This window comes from Furipterus horrens, unplaced genomic scaffold (assembly GCF_987537825.1).
Source record: "Furipterus horrens unplaced genomic scaffold, mFurHor1.1.pri manual_scaffold_2, whole genome shotgun sequence".
Lineage (NCBI taxonomy): Eukaryota > Metazoa > Chordata > Mammalia > Chiroptera > Furipteridae > Furipterus > Furipterus horrens.
The window spans coordinates 77,843,627-77,865,398 of NW_028327172.1; the positions used below are offsets into that span (position 1 = coordinate 77,843,627).

The following is a 21,772-nucleotide window of genomic DNA, read 5'->3' on the forward strand; positions in this document are numbered from 1 at the left end:
TCACCTAGTAAATAAATTGGAGCACCATGCCCAAATGTGGCATGTTTTACCTCCCAAATCCATAGACGCTAAGTGTTGTGTGTCTTCAAGGTGAATGATATAAACTACAGTAGCTTGTCTCTCACTTTAGAAGGCTACCCCCAAATATTTATAAACTTCGGCTACTCAGCAAACCCCTAACTTTTAAAAGTGTTTATCTCCCTCCTTTCAGAGTGAATTTGTCCCATTAAGTTATCCAGGAAGTTGTTATGTTCTGCTCACCAGTATAATGAACAAGATTGGTGTTCTGTGGGAACTGAGATGTGCAAGCCCCTAGGGACAAGATCAGAAGATGTTACATAACTCTGAGAGGAAGCTGTAAAGATACATTATTCTCTCCATGTAAATGCAAACTGTTTCTCTTTTTCGCTTACTGGCTGGGATGAGAAAGAGCACATTTGCCTGGTCAGTAGCAGCATATCAGGTGCCAGGGGCTGAGTTGATTTGCTCCATTAAAGAAAGCTTAGCTGCAATTTGTGTCATTACCTGACCTTCATCACTTCAATGTTCCATTATGCCCAGTGAACTAAGGAACCAATTCCATCACCTTTCCCCATTGTCACCTCCAGTCTATAAAGGACAGCCACCACAGAGTTCATCAAGAACTCTGCTCATCCCCTGATTTCTTAGTGACTTAATTAAGAATGTATCTTTTGGGGCATCCTGGAAGTTACAGCTAGTGGGGGGCTGACTAGATTGCACCTAATACACACAAGCACATACATTCCCCAGAGCCTTTAGAAATCCTTTTTCTACAGTGTACAGAAAAGTTCAGGCATTTTGTAACTGTAGAACTTTGGTTGAGGTCAGGCTTTGATAAGTCAACCTAACAGACTATGAACATCATTTCTAGGCACTCAAGCCAACATATTAAATCCATAATCCCAAGTAAGTGTGGCCATATCAATAAATTCAGCCTGATTAACTCTATATCTAAAGACTTTAGAACCCACTCTCACACATGCTTTTGAAGCTCCTGTCAATATAAATTGGAAAATTTTTGTAACTCTTGGTTTATAAGACATCTCCTCCTGGAGTAGACCTTGAACCTCTCTGTCTGGACTTCTCAGAGCTACAACTCTCAATGTGGCTGTAGGCCATGAGAAACAGGGGGGACCCCTAGGGAGAATCAGCATAAATGTGCAAAGTAAATGCACCAGGTGCAGTCATTGAAAGAGAAGAACAAACAAACAAATTTTTAGTGGGGAAAAATATATATAAAGACTGGAAATGCAATTTTAGTGAATATTAGAAGGACAAGGATTTTCCTTCACTCTGTATATTTTTCTGCCTACCTGATCCCTCCAGAATTTGGCATCCTGAAGAAGTAAGTAATGACATAAGGTTCTTTGCATGAAACTAATAAGACCAGTTGATAATAGAGGTTTTTGTTGACCAAGACTTAGACTGGAATGTCATGCCTAAATGAGACATGCTTGGGCTCTGGTTGTTACCAAAAATCCCTGAGGAACCAAGGGTGACCTTAGAAGGTAACAAAAGCCCATGAGAAAAAAGGCCTGGTACCTAGGTTGGATGTGCGGTCCATGGCGATCTCTCCAGGGAAGGAATGAAGGTTGCTTTCCTGAAAGATGGCTAGAAGCAACCTTAAGGCACAATGGAAAACCTGAAGGACTTGTAAAAGACAGGTGTTTAGAGGCAAGGCTGAATGGCAGGTATGTGGCTCAGCTTCCGTGCCCTGAAGGGCAGACTGAAAGTTACCCTAAATGTTCCTTGTGTAAGTTCCAGCAAAGCAAAACTAAAGATCATAAGTGATCATTTGCTGCTCTTGTTGTGTTTATGCAAATGAACAAGGTAAATTAAAAATGAACCTAATGCAGTCCCTTTAATGACAAGGAGGGTAATCTTAGGGAGAAAAATCGTGATTAAAAAAAAATCACAATGCTCGGTGGTAGACTATAAAGTAGTGCAGCTAACCATCTTTAAAGTTTCTGTTCATTTGAAGTTTTCTTTCATTTGTAAGTTAAACTATGTCTGTGGCATCATCAAAGATGCTTAATTTACAGGCATGAAGAATGTCAAATGCCTTGCAACTGGATGTCTTTCCAATAAGACAGTCTTACAGATTTAGAGACTGGTTTATGGGTTAGGTTGCATAAATTAACATGTGTTTTCTGTTTTCAAAAGGCATAAGCCTAGGATCTTATTACCTGAGTGATTGTACGTATAGGCCTCACTTAATCCTGTCTGCATCGCTACCTCCTGAGACTCAACGGTTTTGCTGAACCAAATGGCTGGGTTGGTGAAAAATGGGGTGGTCTTTGGGCTCCACCTTAAAATGGGTTTCTCTTTTCTATCCTAATGGCTTGGACAGAAAGGACCCAGAGGTCTGAGAGGGGGGAAACCTAAAATATTTCCCTCAGCCCGAGCTAAGTATAGTGGGCAAAAGACTTTTGGACAGGTATGACGTGCCTGGCACACCTTCCTCCAAAGAAACCCTTCTTTTTTCCCTAATGGGAGACATTGAAAAATTAATACCTGCCTTTTGTCATCTAGTGGTTATGGACTGAATGATGACTTTTAACCGTGTTGCCAAATACGTTGTCCCCAGAATACAACAAGGATGCCAGCCTGTTAAACCAAGCACTCCGTTATCCAGGGACAGCCAACTGACCTGGAGTCTGCAAGATCCTTCCCCATGTGGGAAGGCCACCCTCACCTCCACAGCCTGACTCATATTAGGGAATTCTGGACCCAAGGGTAGATAGGATGATAACCATGTCCAGCTTGAAGCAGCTAGAGGAGCAGGAGACCATCGCCCATTGTCCTCTATAAGATTATAAAGGGTTTCAAGTCGGGGGGGGTTGTTATTTTTTTATAATAATTTAAAAAACAATAATAATATAGGAAAGGGAGAAACCAGAGAGCTTGTATGCATGACCCATGGGCATGGACTGGCGGGATGGGGGGCATTGCTGGGGGAGAGGTGTGCTGGGCAGAGGGGAGCAAAAGGGAAAAAATGGAACTATTGTGACAATATAATCAATAAAATATAGCTAAAAAAAATGGGGAGGAAGGGCTTCCTTCCACCAATAGGGATATTTGAAGGTTTAAGGTTCTCAGTCTTACCATATCAGCCCAAATATCCCCATTCCAGGTCTCAGGGTTCCACTTCTTCCCCACTAGTGCCCTTACCTTAGTGCACAAGACCTGACAGAGTTAAGTATTTGGTTGCACTTCAGGCACTGTAATTCTGTGACCCTTGCAATCAGCTCCTGGGTTGCTCCCAACTCACCCTGCAACTACAGAAGATGAAGGACTACTTCATGAAGATGTTGTGATTCTCTGCACATGTTATTTTTAAAAATTTAAATAACTTTATTGAAGTATGGTTGATGTACATTAAACACATATTTAAACTGTACAACCTAAATTGTTTTAACATAGGAGGGAGGACACCCCCTCCAAATGGAATTATCTTCTGGAGGGCAGGCCCTTTGTGGTACAGGCTTCCCCCACTAGATGAGTGTCCTAGGAACCCATCTGTATCAGTGTACCATGTAATGTTGTTGTGAGAAGCTGTATTCAGCTTCAGTGAATTTTTTTTTGAAGACTCTTTCAACATGTTTGCCCATTTCATGATGGGTGATTTACGAGTACACCTGCCCACACCTCACTGAGTATTCAGTTTTTGATCAAAAATGGCATGACGCCCATGCTGCATCCTTCTTATTCACCCGATTGCTCTCCCCCTCAGTGACATTTTTTTTGTTTCTCTGGATGAAAAAAGTCCTTAAAGGGAAACATTTTTGCTGATGTGGAAGAGGTGAAACAAAAAATGGCAGATGCACTAAAAGATATCAAAATTGATGAATTCAAAAACTGTTTTGAGCAGTGGAAAAAACAACTAAATAAGTGTATTGCATCCAACAGAGAGTACTTTGAAGGTGACTGGGGTTTAAACATGTACGAATAAATACACAATTTTTTATAAGTAAATTCTGTTTTCGGGTCCCCCCTCATACATATACACTTATAAATCTATCACCACAATAAAAAAAATGAATACATCATCAACCCCCAAAGTTCCTTGTGTGCCTTAGTAATCCTTCTCTCCCTCCTTCCTCCCATCTTTATCTCCAAACAACCATTGATCTGCTTTATTTCACTCTAGATTCATTTGTATTTTCTAGAATTTTGTGTAATGAGATCATGTAGTGTGCTCTCATTTTTTGACTGGTTTCATCATTCAGCAGCATTGCTTTGAGATTCATCCATGTGACTGTGGATATCAATAGTTCAGTCCTTTGTACTGCTGAGTAGTATTCCTTTGTGTAGGTATATCACAATTATTTATCCAGTGACATTTGGGTTGATGGATATATGGGTTGTTTCTGGTTTTTGGATATTTTAAATAAAGCTGTTATGAGCAATCATACAATCTTTCTGTGGACATAAGTTTTATTTCTCTTTGATAAATACTTAAGGAGTGAAAGAGCTAAGCTGAATGGTGATATAACCTACAATTTAATTTGTAAGATACTACTAACTTGTAACAAAACTGCCTGTTTTCCAAAGTGGATGTATCATTTGCAGTTGCTCTTTATATATGCAGACCACTTTAGCCATTTCAGTGGGAATGTAGAATCTCATTATAGTTTTAGCTTGCACTTTCTTAGTGACTAATAATGATCATCATTAGTTCATTTGTGCTTATTTGCTATCCATATGTCTTCATTGTCAGTGTTTGTTTAAATCTTTGCCCATTTTTAAATTAGGTTGTATTCTTATCATTGAGTTTTGAGAGTTTAAACAATATTCTAGATACAAGTCTTTTATCATATATATTTTTTGCAAATGTTTTCTTCCTGCTTGTAGCTGGTGTTTTTATTTGTATATATATTTTCACATCTGTAATATTGTTTTGTGATATATCTCCTTGGGCAAGGGAAACAAAAGGAAAATAACAAATGGGACTACATTAAACTAAAAAGTTTTTGCATAGCAAAGGAAATCATCAACAAAATAAAAAGACAACACACAGAATGTAAAAACATATACACTGATATACCTGATAAGGGGTTAATATCCAAAATTTATAAAGTACTTAAAAAACTCAACACCAAATAAACATACAACCCAATTTTTAAAAGTGGACAAAGGACCTGAATAGACACTCTTCAAAAAGGACATACAGATGGCCAATAGATAAATGAAAAAATGCTCAACATCACTAATCATAAGAGAAATGCAAATTCAAAGCACAATGAGATACCATCTCATACATGTCAGAATGGCTATCATCAATAAATCAACAAACAACAAGTGCTGGCGAGGATGTGAAGGGGGAACACTTTTGCACAGTTAGTGGGAATGCAGACTAGTGGAAAACAGTGTGGATAGACCTCAAAAAAATAAAAATGGATCTCCATTTTTACCTAGTGATCCCACTTCTGGGAATATATCCAAAGGAACCAAAAACACTAATTCAAAAGAGCATAAGCACCCCTGTGTTCCTTGCAACATTATTTACAATCACCAAGATATGGAAGCAGCCCAAATGGCTAAAACAACTATGGGACTTCTGGCCAAGATGGAGGCCTAGACTGACACACTTTGTCTCCCTCCACAACTAAGAATGAATACATCCACTGCAAAACCAGAAATAACCAGAAGTTCCAGAAAATAAAGCTACATGGATGAAGTTATCAAGAAGTGGTGCTCGTCCAGACGGGTAAGAGGGGCAAAGCCAGGGCGGAGAGGTCAAGCTGTGCTGGCCGCAGCAGCTGCGGCAACGGCAGTGGGACGGCAGTAAGCACAGACATCCATATTTAAAAAGAGGCGAGAAACACCTGGGGAGCGCCCCTGGCTGCAGACTATACCCGTCAGCTTGTGATTCCAATGCCAGGGAAGGCAGACCCCCATTGCCTCAGACTGCAAAGGCTGGAAGGGATGGGGACAGAGGAAGAAGCTCCCGGTCTCTCAGTGGAGAGTAAACAGCAAGAGTCCATCTTGGACCTCCACCCCCACACAAAACGCCACAGCATGGTGAGAAGGGTCACCTGGTAGTGACGAGTGCATGGGGCTCTGCCCCCAATAGTGTAGGAGGTGTGACAGCCTCGCCCAGGAAACAACGGGAAACACAAAACTGTCAGGATGGCAGGGATCATGATAGAGATCCCAGTCACCCAGCTGACCAGGCAGCAAATAAATTGCTTTGGGTAGTATGGACATTTTAATGATGTTAATGCTTCCTATCCATGAACATGGTATGTGCTTCCACTTATTTATATCTTCTTCAATTTCTTTCTTCAGTGTCTTATAATTTTTCATGTATAGGTCTTTTAGAACATAGGTTAGGTTTATTCCTAGATATTTTGTTCTTTTTGTAGCAATTGTGAATGGGATTGTTTTCTTAATTTATCTGTCTGTTAGTTTGTTATTGGCACATAAAAATGCAACTGATTTCTGGATATTAATTTTATTTTGGATATTAATTTTGTATTCTCTTACTTTGCTGAATTAATTTATCAGTTCTAGTAGTTTCTTGGTGAACTCTTTGGAGTTCTCTAGTACAGTATCATGTTATCTGCAAACAAAGAGAGCTTTACTTCTTCTTTTCCAATGTGGATGCCTTTTATTTCTTCTTCTTGTCTCATTGCTGTGGCTAGAAATTCCAGTACTGTGATTTAAGAGAGGTTTTGTTTCTGATCTTAAGGGCTATGCGTGCATTTTTTGCCTGTTGAGTATGATGCTGGCAGCAGGTTTGTCATATATGGCCTTTATTATGTTCATTTATGTTCCCTATATTCCCACATTGCTGAGCGTTTTGACCATAAATGGGTGTTGGATTTTATCAAAAGCTTTTTATGCATCTATTGATGTGATCAAGTGGTTTTTATCCTTCATTTTGTTTATGTGGTGAATCACATTTACTGATTTGTGAATGTTGTAAAGGGAACAATTCAACAATACTAGGATATAACCCTAGTAAACATTTACGCACCCAACATAGGAAAACCTAAATATGTAAAGCAAATCTTGATGTACATAAAAGGAAAGATAAACAGAAATATAGTCATAGTTGTGGATTTTAATATCCCTTTGACTTCAGTGGATAGATCTTCCAGGAAGAAAATCAATAAGGAGACAGTGGCCTTAAATGTACACCAGATCAAATGGATTTAGTTGATATCTTCAGAGCATTTCACTCCAAAGCACAATATACATATTTTTCAAGTGCACATGGAATGTTTTCTAGGATAGACCACATATTGGGACACAAAAGAAGTCTCCATAAGTTTAAGAAGATTGAAATTATGTCAAGCATCTTCTTTGACCATAATGCTATGAAACTAGAAATAAATCACAAGGACGCTGAAAACACACAAAGAAGTGGAGGCTAAATAACGTGTGAATGGGTCAACAATGAGATCAATGAATAAATCAAAAGATAACTTGAAACAGTCCAAAATCTGTGGGACACTGGGATAGCAATCCTAAGAGGAAAATTCATAGCATTACAGGTGTATCTTAAAAAAAAACAAACAACAAGAAAAAGTTCAAATAAACAATCTAAATCACACTTAAAGAAACTTAAAAAGAGTAACAAACAAAGCCCAAAGTAAGTAGAGGGAAGGAAATAATAAATATTAGAGAAGAAGGAGATGAATTAAAGTTAAAAAAAAAGATACAAAAGATCAATGAATCCCAGAGCTAGTTCTTCGAAAAGATAAACAAGATTGACAAACCTTTAACTAGACTCATCAAGAAAAAAAGAAAAGGGACCCAAATAAATAAAATCAGAAATGAAAGAGGAAAAATAACAACTGACACCAAAGAAATACAAAGTGTTGTAAGAAAATATTATGTACAATTGTATGCCAACAAACTGGACAACCTGGACAAAATGGATAAATTCCTAGAAATATAGAAACTTCCAAATATAAATCAGGAAGAATCAGAGAATCTGAATAGACAGATTACACCTAGTGAAATTGAAAAGTAATCAAAAAGCTACCAACCAGCAAATGCCCTGTGCCAGATGGCTTCACAGGTGAATTTTACCTAACAACCCAAGAAGAACTAACACCTTTCCTTCTCAAAACATTCAAAAGGCGGGAAGGCTCCCAAACTCATTTCACAAGGCCAGTATTATCTTAATTCCAAAACCAGACACAGACACTACAAAGAAAGAAAATTAAAGCCCAATATCCCTAGTGAACATAGATGCTAAAATCCTCAACAAAATATTAGCAAACTGAATATAGCAGTGCATCAGAAAGATCATACAGCATGATCTATGTATTTTTAAAAATATGACTGTAACCTTACATTTTCTTTTAAAAATAACATAGAGCTATTTTAGTAGTAATAGAAAAAAATTATACTTAAAATACTTGGACTTCTGGTGAAGACAGAGGCATAGATAGACATGCGTTGCTTCCTTGGGTGACCAGAAAGAATTACAACTATATCTCAAAACAAGTAACAACAAGAACTATTAGAAAATCAAGTTGTATAGGGTTGACAACCAAGGATTTAAAGAAGCCACATTCATCCAGATGGGTAGGAAGGGCAGAATCACAGAGAGGCATGGAGACGCAGTGTAGCATGGAGAGGTGGAAGTGGCAGTGGAATGGGCAGTTCCACACTCATGTGAGGTGGATCAAAATCAGTAGGGATGCCTTGGATTTGTAAGTGATCCCAGCCCCAGGCCAGACTGCACAGCCCAGCGTTCCAGAGAAGGAAAGATAGATCCCCATAACTTCTGGCTGTAAAAACCAGTGGGGGCTGGGATTGTGGAAGAAACTTCCATATTTTCAGGAGTTTAAAGGGCCCGAATGGACTTAGAATGTACACAAACCCACCCACTCTGGGATTCACTACCAGGGCAACAGCTGGAAGGGCACCAGTTGCATACGGGAAGTGGGTGAAGTGACTGGAAAGGGGACAAGTGCCAGGCAGATGTCCAGAAGCCAGGCAGTGGCATTGTCTCCTCTCTGAGCCCTCTCCCCACACAGAGCCTCAAAGTGGTGAAGTGGGTTGCCCCACTCATGCGATTACATAAGGCTCTGCTCCACACAATTTATAGGTGCCTTTTCTAAGACAGGGAGTCAAAGTTGTCCTACCTAACACACAGAAACAAACACAGGGAGGCTGCTGAATTGAGGAGACAACGAAATATGGCTCAAATGAAAGAACAGAACAAAACCCCAGAAAAAGAACTAAATGAAATGGATAGGTCAACCTATCAGATGCAGAGAGTTCAAAACACTGGTGATCAGAATGCTCAAAGAATTCATCGAATATGGCAAAACATAAGGGAATAAATGAAGGTTATACTAAGTGAAATAAAGAAAAATATATAGGAAACCAACAGTGGAGAGGATGAAGCAGAGAATCAGATGAATGAGTTGGAACACAAGGCAGGAAAAAGCATTCACTCATAACAGCTGAAAGAAAAAAAATAATTCAAAAAATGAGGTTAGTCTTAGGAATTTCTGGGACATCTTTAAACATACCAACATATGAATCATAGGGGTGCCAGGAGGAGAAGAGGAAGAGCAAGAAATTGAAAACTTATTTGAAAAAGTAATGAAAGAAAACTTTCCTGATTTGGCAAAGGAAATAAACATACAAGTCCAGGAAGCACTGAGATTCCCAAACAAGTTGAACCCAAAAAGGAGCACATCAAAACACATCACAATTAAAATGCCAAAGGTTAAAATAAAGAGAGACTCTTAAAAGCAATAAGAGAAAAGCAGAGAGTTACTGACAAAGGCATTCCCATGGGACTATCAGCTGATTTCTCAAAAGAAACTCTGCAGGCAAGAAGGGAACAGGCAAGAAGTATTCAAATTAATGAAAAGCAAGGACCTACAATCAAGATTACCCTATCCAGCAAAGCTGTCATTTATAATGGAAGGGCAGATAAAGTGCTTCTCAGACAAGGTAAAACTAAAGGAGTTCATCATCACCAAGCTATTATTACATGAAGTGTTAAAGGGACACATTTAAGAAAAAGAAGAAAATCAAAACTATGAACATTAAAAAGGCAACAAATTCACAACTATCAATAACTGAATCTAAAAAACAACAAACTAAGCAAACAACCAGAACAGGAACAGAATCATAGATATGGAGATCATTTGCAGGGTTCTTAGCTGGGTGGGGGAAGGGGGAGAATGGAGGAAAAGATGCAGGGATTAAGAAGCATAATTGGTAGGTACAAAATAGATAGGGGGAATGTCAAGAATAGCACAGGAAATGGAGAAACCAATGAACTTATATGCATAACTTATGAACGTGAACTAAGGGGGAGATTTCTAGAGGGAAGGGTGGTACCTGGCAGAGGGGGGCAAAGGGGGAAAATTGAGAAACTGTAATAGCATAATCAATAAAACATTTTAAAAGAAATGACAAAAATCTTTAAAATACTATATACTTCTTTAGTAAGTCTTTCATCAACTTACATTTGCCTCATCCATTCTATTTTTCTAAGTTTTCTTCTCTTTTCCATATCTTGTCTTCTCTTCAGTTTAGAGAAATGAAATTTGCATTCCTTTTTGTCTCCCACCGTTACATCTTCAGTGGACATCCAAAACTTTTGAGAAATAAAAAATGAATATATAAAATTTTGAAATACTGATTATGGGGTTATCTGACTATAGACAGAACGTCTATATGCTCAATAGGAATATGCCAAAATAGAAGCAGAAAATAAGATAGACTCTTTTAAGGTATTTCTAATTTCAGCGATGAGTGAATGGCACATTGTGCCTTTGGAGGCACATGTCATAGAAAGACAGACAAAGTACTAGTGTAATGATGTTCTCAATAGTGTTTGATGAATGAATAAATGGATATACATATTCTAAGAGTGTTTTAGCTCCGAATACCAACAGACCTGACCTACTTTTAGTGCTGGTGGCTTTTGAAGATTGTAATCCTCAAGGAGTATAGGCATCCTTCAAGAACACATAAGTATCCATTATGTCCTGAGAGTTTGTGGTTTCCCCTGTATGACACTTTATCCTAACTGGCTGTCTATTTTCCTACTTCTGATTCATTCCCCTTCCCCCACCACACACACATTAAATCACAAGGAGAGTCTGCTTTTCTCCACAACACTCTTTATTTTCCACTATTAAAGAACATATTTACTGAATTATACTGAAATATCTTTATTACTAAATGTCTTTCTAACTACAAAGCAAACTACTTGAGGAGAACAATTATTCTTATTTACTGTTGTATATCTAGCATTTGGCACAATGCCTGACACATGGCCAGTTTGCAATAAAGCTTGCTGAATGAATGAATGCATTCCTTGATCATTTTCACTTTTCATACTTAGTATATTCAACATAACACATTCTATAACCTATCTATCAGAGATTAAGGATTTGATGAAGATACTTGAGGCCATATAAACAGATATGTAGAGCTTTATAGAACCAGATCATGTTAATCTACAAAATGTAAGTTTATGAATATCCTTAAGTAGAAAATGTCTCCAAAAAAGGAGATTAAACATGGGTGTCTATACAAAAGTTCCTGAATCACATATATGCATTAGGAACTATGCATATGTAAAATCATTCTGTTCAGTTAATATGAATACATGTTAAACTTCCCAACACCATAAAAATTCAAGTAATTTCCTGTTAGTCTCTTCTGTTCCAAGCTCTGTAAGAGAAAACATCATATTGTTTTCAAGAACTCCCACTTCTAGTCCAAGGATTAATATAGGATCAACAGCGCTTTCAAACTTGCTTTTATATAAAAATGGTAAATTGTTGAGTACCAGGGAGTATCTAAAATGGCTTCAATCAAAACTAAAAGTAGAAATAAATGTAAATTTAAAAAGATATATTTCTGTATCTTTTTTTCCTTCATCCTTACCTGAGGATATATTTATTGATTTTAGAGAGAGGAGAAGGGAGGGAGAGAGAGGGAGGAAAACATCAATGTGAGAGAGAAACATTGATTCATTGCCTCTCATATGTGCTTTGACTGGAGGGGACCAAACCTGCAACCCAGGAATGTGCCCCAAGCAGGAATCGAACCCACCACCTCCTGACCTATGGGATGACATTCCAAACAACTGAGCCACCCGGTCAGAGCTATTCCTGTGTTTTGAAGTTTATTAGTAACCCCAGAGTAGTTAACTTAGGCAATTTTTATCAGCTAAATTACTAGGATTTACTATTTTAAAAGATAATTATAAAATTAATTTTCAAAAAGACAAAGTAGCTTATAAATACATAGGATTCAAGATTATTAATATTTTCTCTTACTCTATCAGAAACAGGTCTCCAGCCATTGTTTTCTACACGATGATACCAGCCACTATGATCATCTTCCTGAATATTTTGACTTTTAATATGAGATGCATATTTTGCTGAAAGTTTTGTGTAATCTCTAGGGCTATTAGCACACAGATCTTCAATATGTCTCTCAGTAAAAATTTTATAATATATTTTAGGTGGAAATTTAACCTGCAGATGGAAAAGTTCAAGGACCATTGTAATCTAATTACAAAATGATTTACATTCTAAAAGTTACAGCTTTTAAATGTCATGTAAATAAGCTTTAAAATTACAAATAAGAATTCATCCATACTTACACCACCTAATCTGAACCGTACATGAATGCCAGCAGCAGCATCTAGAAGCTCTGCCTATAAAAAAATTTTACTTTTCAATGTGTATATTGATTATTTATGAAGTAGATTAAGTGACTAAACTTCAAATAATTATTTTAAATTAGAAAACATTTTAAGATTTAATTTCTTATAGACATTTAATAAGTAAAAATCTTACATGAAAATTGGCAAAATAATATGAAATTAAGTTTCCTTTCTATATAATATATAAATATAAAGGTCAAATTATTTGTTATTCATAAAACTTTAAAATAAGTCCTCAAATATAAGATTTACATATTAAATATTATCTTACAGGTAAATTCAGAGGAAAATAATTATGATTGGTAAATCTTGTCCTATCTTTTACTAAATAAAAAATTGATGCTTAAATTTCTTAAGAATTATATATAATCGGTCTTCTAAATTTTAGTGCCCTGGACAAAATGGAAAAATAGGAAAAAAATATTTGGTACTCTATTAGAAGACGTTTCAACATTGTCTCCTGACAATGCAAAATTAGATGAGAAAAATAGATGTTATCTTAAATTGTTCAGTCCATAAAGTCCTAAAAATAATACTAGTTGTACATAATTTTCTCCTGAGTAAAAATTATACATACATACATACATACGGTCATAATTCAAGTATGAAAAAAGATGTGTTATAGCAGGATCTCAAAGTACATATTTATAAAATTCATGAAATATATACTTACATAAAATATATACTTTCATCTATGAGTCTGTTTGGAAAAAGTCCAGCCATTGTTAATATAACAAGAATGATTTGCATGACATCAATGTAACCTGTCAGCCAAGGAGAGTGGACTGGCATGTGCATGCATAAACAATGATGACTTCGCTGTACTAGTCAGTGGGGGCATTAGATGCCATTGAGTGAGAATGTGTACTGTGTGGCTGTCACATTCAAATGACTGAGCGAGTAGAGCAATGAATCTGCATCAAATTTTGCATTAAGCCTGAATATTCCTCTGTGGAAACTATTTGAATGATTCGGAAAGCTTCAGGGATGATGCAATGAGTGCAGTGCAAATAAAAGTATGGCACAAATGCTCCAAAGATGGTTGAGAATCTGTTGAAAGTGATCCACGTTCTGGAAGGCGTGCAACAAGCAGAACACCTGAGAATGTGTACAGACTGCAATCAAAGATCAGCAACTGACAGTGCAAGAACTAGAAGGTGATCTAGGGATTCCAAAAACTATTGTGTTTGAGATTTGGAAGCAGAATCTTGGCATGAAATGTGCCATGGCAAAATTTGTTCTGCAGCTTCTGCTCCCAGAGCAGAAGGAACATTATACTGCAACTGGGAGAACTGTGTGAGGTCCCAAGGTGCCTACTTTGAAGAGGACTGAGACGTCATTGTACTATGTACAATGTTTCTTATAACTTGTAACTTCCTCAGTAAATGTCTATTTTTTCATAGTACATAGCTGGATACTTTCTGAACAGGCCACACACATATATACGTGTGTGTATATATGTGTATATATGTATATACCCTTTTTCTACTAACATAGGTGAATCTTAAATGTACAGCTCCGCGAAGTTTTACCCTTCCTGTTTTAGTCAGTTAGGAGGGGCTGACAGATCAATCCAATCAGAGATTGAGCTTGGTAAAGACTGAATTGCAGTTTTAGTAATCCATATCTAGGTTCTCCTCTTCTAAGTTTTCCTGTTTCTCAGATGTATTCTCCTCAACTATGACAGACTATGTGAAACTCAGTCATATTCTTTGGAAGATTTGAGCTTACTTCTTTATTCTTCTACCATATATAGGCTCAAATAAAGGTGGGGGTTTGTATATTTGAGGTAGTTCCATTCCCTCTAGTATGACTTTGTTTTTTAAGTTTATGAGAGATTTCATTTACTGTAACAGTGTTATTTGAAGTGGACTTAAAGTCCTGACTGGTGTGGCTCCATGGGTTGGGTGTCATCTCACAAACTGAAAAATCGCCAGTTTAATTCCTGGTTAGGGCACACACCTGGGTTGAGGGCCAGGTTCCTAGTTGGGACCTGTAAGAGGCAACTGATTGATGTTATTCTTGCACATCAATGTTTCTCTCCCTCTCTTTCTCCCTACCTTCCTCCTCTCTAAAATAAATAAATAAAATCTAAAAAAAGGTTGACTTAGATTAGTTGTAAATTGGTTCACTGAAAATCCTAAGGCAATCAAAAAAAGTTAAAAAGAAGTATAATTTATATACTAAGGGAGAAGAGGAAATATAATAATATAAAATGCTCAATTAAAACCAGAGAAAGCACAAAAAGGGTGCAAGACAAAGTAAGGAGAGAGGGAGAGAGAGAGAGAGAGAGAGAGAGAGAGAGAGAGAGAGAGAGAGAGAGAGAGAGAGAGAGAGAGAGAGAGAGAGAGAGAAAGAGAACAAAGACAACAAATACCCTTAGGCAATACTGTTAGGAAATGGTTAACAAGTTAGATCAAACTATATCAGTAATCACCTTAATTATCAATGGTCTGAATATACCAATTAAAAGACAGAGACTGTCAGATAAATAAAAAATAAGACCAAACTATATGTTGTTTACAAAAACCCACTTTAAATATAAAGACAGATTGGTTAAAAGCAATGGGATGGAGAAAGATATAGCACTTTAACACTAATCAAATGAAAGCTGGGCAGCTATCTTAATTTCAGACAAAGCTGAACTCAGAGGAAGGAAAATTATCAGAAATAAAGAGGAACATTACTTGATGATAAAGTGGTCAATTTTCTAAGAAGGCATGACAGCAATCCCTAATGTGTATATGCCTAACAACAGAGTGTCAAAATATGTAAGGCAAAAACTAATAGAACTGCAAGGACAACTAGAGGAATCACCATCAGTAATTGACAGACTAGCAGACAGAAAATCAATAAGGCCATAATTGGACATAAACAGCACCATCAATAACTGGATCTCACTAACGTTTATTGAACACTTCATCCAACAATAGCAGAATATACATTCTTCTCAGTCCCACATGAAACATTTACCAAGATAGAACTCTGGGCCATAAAACACAACTTAACAAGTGTAAAAGGACAGAAATGATACAAAGTATGCTCCCAGGCCCCAAGGGAATTAAACTAGAAATCAATAGCAGAAGGACAGTGGAAAGTCCCAAAACTTGGAAATTAAACAACACACCTCTAAATAACAAATGGGTTAAATAAAAAGTCTCAAGATTTTACATTTTAAAATATTTTAAAATAAATGAAAAGAAACTACAACTTACCAAATTTGTGAGATGCAGCATAGTGCTTAGAGGACAATATACAGCATTGAATGCATATATTAGAAAACAAAGATCTGAAATCAATAATCTAAGCTTCCACCTTAAGAAACTAGAAAAAGAAAATGAATTAAGTCAAAAGTAGGGAGAAGACATGAGATGAAAAATAGAACAGAAATCAGTGAAATTGAAAAGAGAAAATGAAATAAACTAAAAGCTGGTTCCTTGAAAAGATCAGTAAAATCAACAAACTTCTGGCCACACTAAGAATCTGGTTAATGGTTACACAAGGGTTTGCTTGTAATGACTCACTGAGTTATAAATTTATGTATAAGAAATTTTTATATGTGTTTAATACTTCAATAAGTTTTTAAAAGGAACAAATACAATCACATTGAGTTTATAAAGTAGCTTCACAATTTTAAGAAAGAAAAAATGATGCTGTATCAAAAAATAATATTCTTGCCCTGGCTGGCATGGCCTAGTTGGTTGGGCATCATCCTGCAAAGTGAAAGGTCACTGGTTCCAATCCCAGTCAGGGCACAGGCCTAGGTTGTGAACCAGATCCCCAGTTGAGGTGCATGCGAGAGGCAATCAATTGATGTTTCTCTCATACATCAATATTTTCCTCCCTCTCTTTCTCCCTCCCTTTCCCCACTCTAAAAATAAATAAATAAAATCTAAAAGAAAATTTTAAAAAATAATGTTCTTACCTCCTTAGGATTAATAAATCTTACTATCTGCTGTGGTTCCCCTTGTCTTCTTATGTTAATCAAACTTTTAAAGTGTTGGAATATAGTGACATTCTAAAGGTTCAAACACATAAAATTTTATGGTCAAAACTGGGAAAAATGAGAAAAAAATCATAAAATAGATATTATATATGAAAACTAGGTTTTAGAATATTATCCACTCAGGGTTTCCTTTGACAAGCCAAGGAATGTTGGTATTATTCTCACAAAGAGTTTTACCCTTAAGTTTGTAATTGTATCACTAGCAATTATAAATAGAACATCCAGAACTTTGGTTGGGTCACTTCTGTATACTCCAGACTAATCTAGGAGAAAGATAAAATACAGCCTAGTGATTAAGAATATCGACTACGGCATAATATGGTCAGGTTCAACTGTTAGTACTTACCAGCTGTATGACCCTGGACAAGTTGCTTAACCTCTCTGCTCAGCTTCATGTCTAAAATACAGGAATGATAGTAGCTATCTCATACAGCTATGGTTAAAAATGAGTGCGTTAATAGTTGTAAAGCACTCAGAACAACTCCTGGTACAAGAAAGCACTCAATAAATATTATCTATTATTATCAATACAGAATCCTTTTCATTCCTGTAAGTAATTCCACTGATTTACAAACCCTATCTACTTTTCATATTAGTGCAAATTTAGTCAAAAAGTTCTCCAAACATGGAAAACAATTTCTTTGGTAACCTTCTCCTCATACCCTATTTCATCAAAAAAAAAAAAATCCTAAATAACTCTTGGTAAACTCCCTCTCCCCAGCTTGCTTATGTTAAGACAAATCAGCACCAATATCACAATCTGAGGTGCCATTGCAATTGCTTGTGGAAGATGATGCAGCCACCATCAACACAGATAATATGCATTCTGAAAAAAGATATACTTTCCCCTAAATAAAACCCAAAATTGAGCATTAAAAAATATGGTGATTTAAAATCTGGATAGGATCTTCTAAATATGTAGATTACTGTATCAGACCACCCACAAACTTAGTGACTTAAAGCAACAACTGCTTTCTGTGGGTTGACAGGGAACTTCTACTGGTCTTGCTTGGACTCAGGTACATGGCTGTAGTCAGCTGCCAGATCAGCTGGAGCTGGGTGATTTAATATGGTCTCACATACATACGTGGGACTTCAGCTTGGAATGTTAGAACATCTGGGGTGGTTTGGCCTCTCTCTCTACATATACTTCCAGTGTGCATTTCTTCACAGCATGGAGGTTTCAAAGTACCAAAGAGAGAGAAAGTAGAAGTTGCAAGGCTTCTTAAGGCCTTAGATTGTAAGTCATATAGTATCGTTTATTCTGTATTCTATTGATCAAAGTCAAGCCCTAGCAGGCCTCAAGAGGTGAAATTCAAAGTGTGACCTATAGGAAATTCCACATATACTTTGACTTCACTCAGAGGTGGCCCTAAAGGACAGGAATGAAGACAAATTCTTCCAAGGGACAGGACCTCAAGTAGCATAAATGGCTGTATATTGTACCTGGAAAGAAAGATGACCAGAGGTACAGATCTACAGATGTGCAGTGACTGATGGTTTGGCTGGGTGGTCAGGAATTTGGAAAAAAATGGTTAGAAGATTGGTGACAAGAAGGAATGGAAAAGAGGTCAAACCACTCACCTCCAAATATACACCAAGTGCATTTGTGTCCCATGTGGATGCTCACCAAACAGCAATCTCAGCAAAGCAGAACTTTAATAATTATGCAGACAAAGTGACTAGTTCTTTGGAGTCAGTCAGTCATTGTTCCTAGCCATTGCTCTCATTGCCCAATGGGCTCATGAACAACGTGACCATAAGGCAAAAATGTAGGTTATTCATGGGCTCAGTAACATGGATGTCTACTCACTATCTCTGGCCACTGCCACTACTGAGTGTCCACTTTGCCACAAGAGAGACTAACACTGAGCCCCTGATATGACATCATTCCTTGGGGTCATTAGCCAGCTTCCATGTGGCACATCGACTAGTTCCACCACAGAAGGGGCAACACTTTATTCTCACTGGAAGTGATACTTTTCCCTTTTGTGTGCACACAAAAACCACCATCTGGAGACTTTCAAAATGCCACCTTCATTGTCATAGTTCCCCATAACATTGCTTCTGATCAGAGAAATTGCTTCACAGCAAATATAGTACATCAGTGGGCCCATACTTAATGAAAGTCACTGAAATTACCTTATTTCCTGTCACCCTAAACCAGTGATTTTCAATCAGTGTGCTATAGCACTCTGCTGTGCTGCAAGAATTTTTAAAACATGCAATACCTGATTATTTAGTCAGGTGCACTGACCTCTTTCCCCTTAGATTATCAAAAAAATGACAACAACCAACATAACAGCTGTCTAGTATGAATGAATCAAAATTATACCTATTGTTGTCAGATCTGAAAAATATATTTTTGGTGTGCTGCAGAATTTCAGCTATTAGTTTATGTGCCCCATGAGAAGAAAAATGTTGAAAAGCACTGCCCTAAACCAACTGACCTGAAAGAATGTTGGAATGGCATTTTACAGACTCCGTTACAGTTAGAGTTTCAGAGATAAACTTTTCAGATTAGAGTGATGTCCACCATGTTATAGTATATGATCTGAATCAATAACCAACATATGCTGTAATTTCTCCCACAGCCAGCACTTACGAGGCTGAGAATCAAGGGGTGGAAATAAAAATGGCTTCCTCTCAATTTTACCCCTAATGATCCACTAGTGAAAATTTTGCTTCCTCTCTTGTACCTTTGGGCTCTGTACATAAAAGCATTAGTACCACAGAAGAAATGCTTCACCAAGGTGCACACTAATAGTTATATAAACTTGTAATTCAATGAACTTCTTTAAGAGGATTATTCTGAATTCTTTGTCAGACGGTTCAGAGATCTCTATTTCTTTAGGATCAGTTATTGGAGCTTTATTAGTTTCTTTTGCAGTGTCATATATTTGCAATACATATATTCAATAGGGGGCTTGTATTAAGGGTATATGAAAAATTGTTCCAGGTGAGTTTGAAATATAGTAGTAGAGAGGATGAAACTTGGTGTTTAGAATATTGGGAGGATATGTGAGGAAAAGGGTAGGGATATATATAACCTCAACATATATAAGCTGTCAAATAATCCTATGTTAGCATGATGGAACAAAAAATAAAATTTTAAATATTCTTTTTTAAAAAGATTTTACTCATTTATTTTTAGAGTGAGAGGAGGGAAGGGAGGAGAGGGCCAGAAACATTGAGGTGAGAGAGAAACATTACTATGTTTCCTCTCGTATGTGATTGGTGGCCTCTCGATAGGTTGCCTCTTGTATGCGCCCCAACTGGGAGGACCAGTGCAACCCAGGCATGTGCCCTGACCAGGAATTGAACCAGCAACCTTTCACTATGCAGAACAACACCCAACCAACTGAGCTGCACTGGTCAGGGCAGTTTAAATATTTTTTAAAGCAATAAGGTAACAAGTAGAGGAACTGAAAAATAATAATTTATGATACCAGCAAGGGAGATAAGCAGGGTTGTAAAAGATAAGTAAGATAAATACCCTACCTTTTCAGAAAGTCAATAGATCACTTCTAAAGTTGATAAATAAAAAATAATTATACAAGCATATTATTTAGAAGCATGAAACTAACTAATAGAAGATCCAAAATTTAGTTTTGGTGGCTGCTTTTAGGGTTTGAAGGTGAAAAAAGAGTGAGGTGGCATAAAAGACTTGCTTTTTGGTATACGCTTTAGATTGTTTTACTTATATTAAAGAAATATATTACTTTGATAAAAAATTTTAAAATTATAGGAAAACCTACATTTACATTACTATCATATGCAAATTATTCACCTATAAGACCATGTAATATGCTAAAACTATGTGCATCCTTATTTAGAAGTCACCCATTGGGATACTTGAAGTAGAATATATCTAGAATCAAGATAAAATATATTCTCTTTATATATTAGAACTATTTTAATTTGCATTATACTTGAACCATGACATTCATGGTTAGCCCTTTTTCAGAGTTTCTAACCACTTTTTAAGTCCAACTTTGCAGACATATCTTCTACATACCAGATACATCCCTCTTAGAGCCATTTACCACACTGATCTAATTTGAATTAATTGCCATTTTTAAAGTAATCCTTCAGGTTTGTTTGTTTTCTTTCTGTTTCTTTTTGTTTTTATAGCATTGTTTTTTTCTTAAGTGTCAGCTGATCCTTGGTTGTCCATTAATACAGTCATGTGCCACTTAACAACAGAAATACATTTTGAAAAATGCATCATTAGGCAATTTCATCATTGTGCAAACATCATAGAGTGTACTTGCACAAACCTGGATGCACAGCACACTATACACTTAGGCTATATGGTATACCACTGTCACATATGCAGTCCATCGGTGACTTATATGGTACAAGATCATTAAAAATGAAAGTGTGTCAGTTCTTCTAGGGAGCAAGTATCCTGTGCTTTTGTATAGTCTCCTATTTTCCCACTGTTCACACTGATGAATGGGAAGATTGCCTGGGAGCTTTGTGATGTGAATGGAATAAGTTAATCAATAGGCTTTCTTACAGAGGGGTGGTCAAATAGCCAGGGTGACTCTCAAGTACTAAAATTAAGAGGGTTTTTATGTGGAGTGTCAAGTCCATGCTAGAAATAGCTTTACCAGATAGCTCATTTAATGTTTTGTTTTTTTTTAGAAATAAGCCTGCAGGGTTTTTTCTCTCTCTTAATGTTATATATCCCATCTACCGACAGACTTTTGACTAATGTTAAATATCTATCTACCTGCAGGTTTTGGTCTTCAAGTGAGAGTGGAGACACATGGTACAGTTGTTCCATGTATAGACCTTCAATCAGCCCCCAGGTCTCCACTCATTTTCTTCCAAGCCTTTTAAATTGCCAACTCCTAACTGATATTCTTTCTAGGGTCCCAATGGCAAACCAGCTCTCTCACTGGAGCCCCTTTGAAGTGTACCTAGGTAAATTTTCTACACAGTTTGTTTAACAGGATGCTACAATCTGTTTTGGTTTTCCATAAATGAGATAAAATTTACTTGATCACAAACTCCTTTCTTTTATAGATTAAGTCTCGGTATGTTGTTATTTCTATGGAGTTTTGGAG

The 21,772-nt window shown here is 36.8% G+C and overlaps 1 protein-coding gene and 1 long non-coding RNA gene across 4 annotated transcripts in view; one reads left to right on the forward strand and one right to left on the reverse strand.

Moving 5' to 3' along the window:
* The window catches only part of LOC150018866 (uncharacterized), a 121,318-nt gene that overhangs the window by 31,899 nt on the left and 67,647 nt on the right, over window positions 1-21,772 (forward strand). The window lies entirely within an intron of this gene.
* The window catches only part of LOC150018867 (protein MFI-like), a 50,383-nt gene that overhangs the window by 19,207 nt on the left and 9,404 nt on the right, over window positions 1-21,772 (reverse strand). For 2 of the 3 annotated variants that reach the window (XM_090267877.1, XM_090267876.1), the window contains exons 3-5: window positions 16,617-16,709; window positions 12,629-12,682; window positions 10,473-10,603 (exon numbers count right to left, since the gene is read on the reverse strand). In XM_090267877.1, coding sequence (XP_090124003.1) covers window positions 10,473-10,603; window positions 12,629-12,682; window positions 16,617-16,709 — 278 coding nt within the window. Of the gene's footprint in view, window positions 1-10,472; window positions 10,604-12,299; window positions 12,501-12,628; window positions 12,683-16,616; window positions 16,710-21,772 lie in introns of all 3 variants that reach the window. The other variant, XM_090267878.1, reaches the window with a different exon arrangement.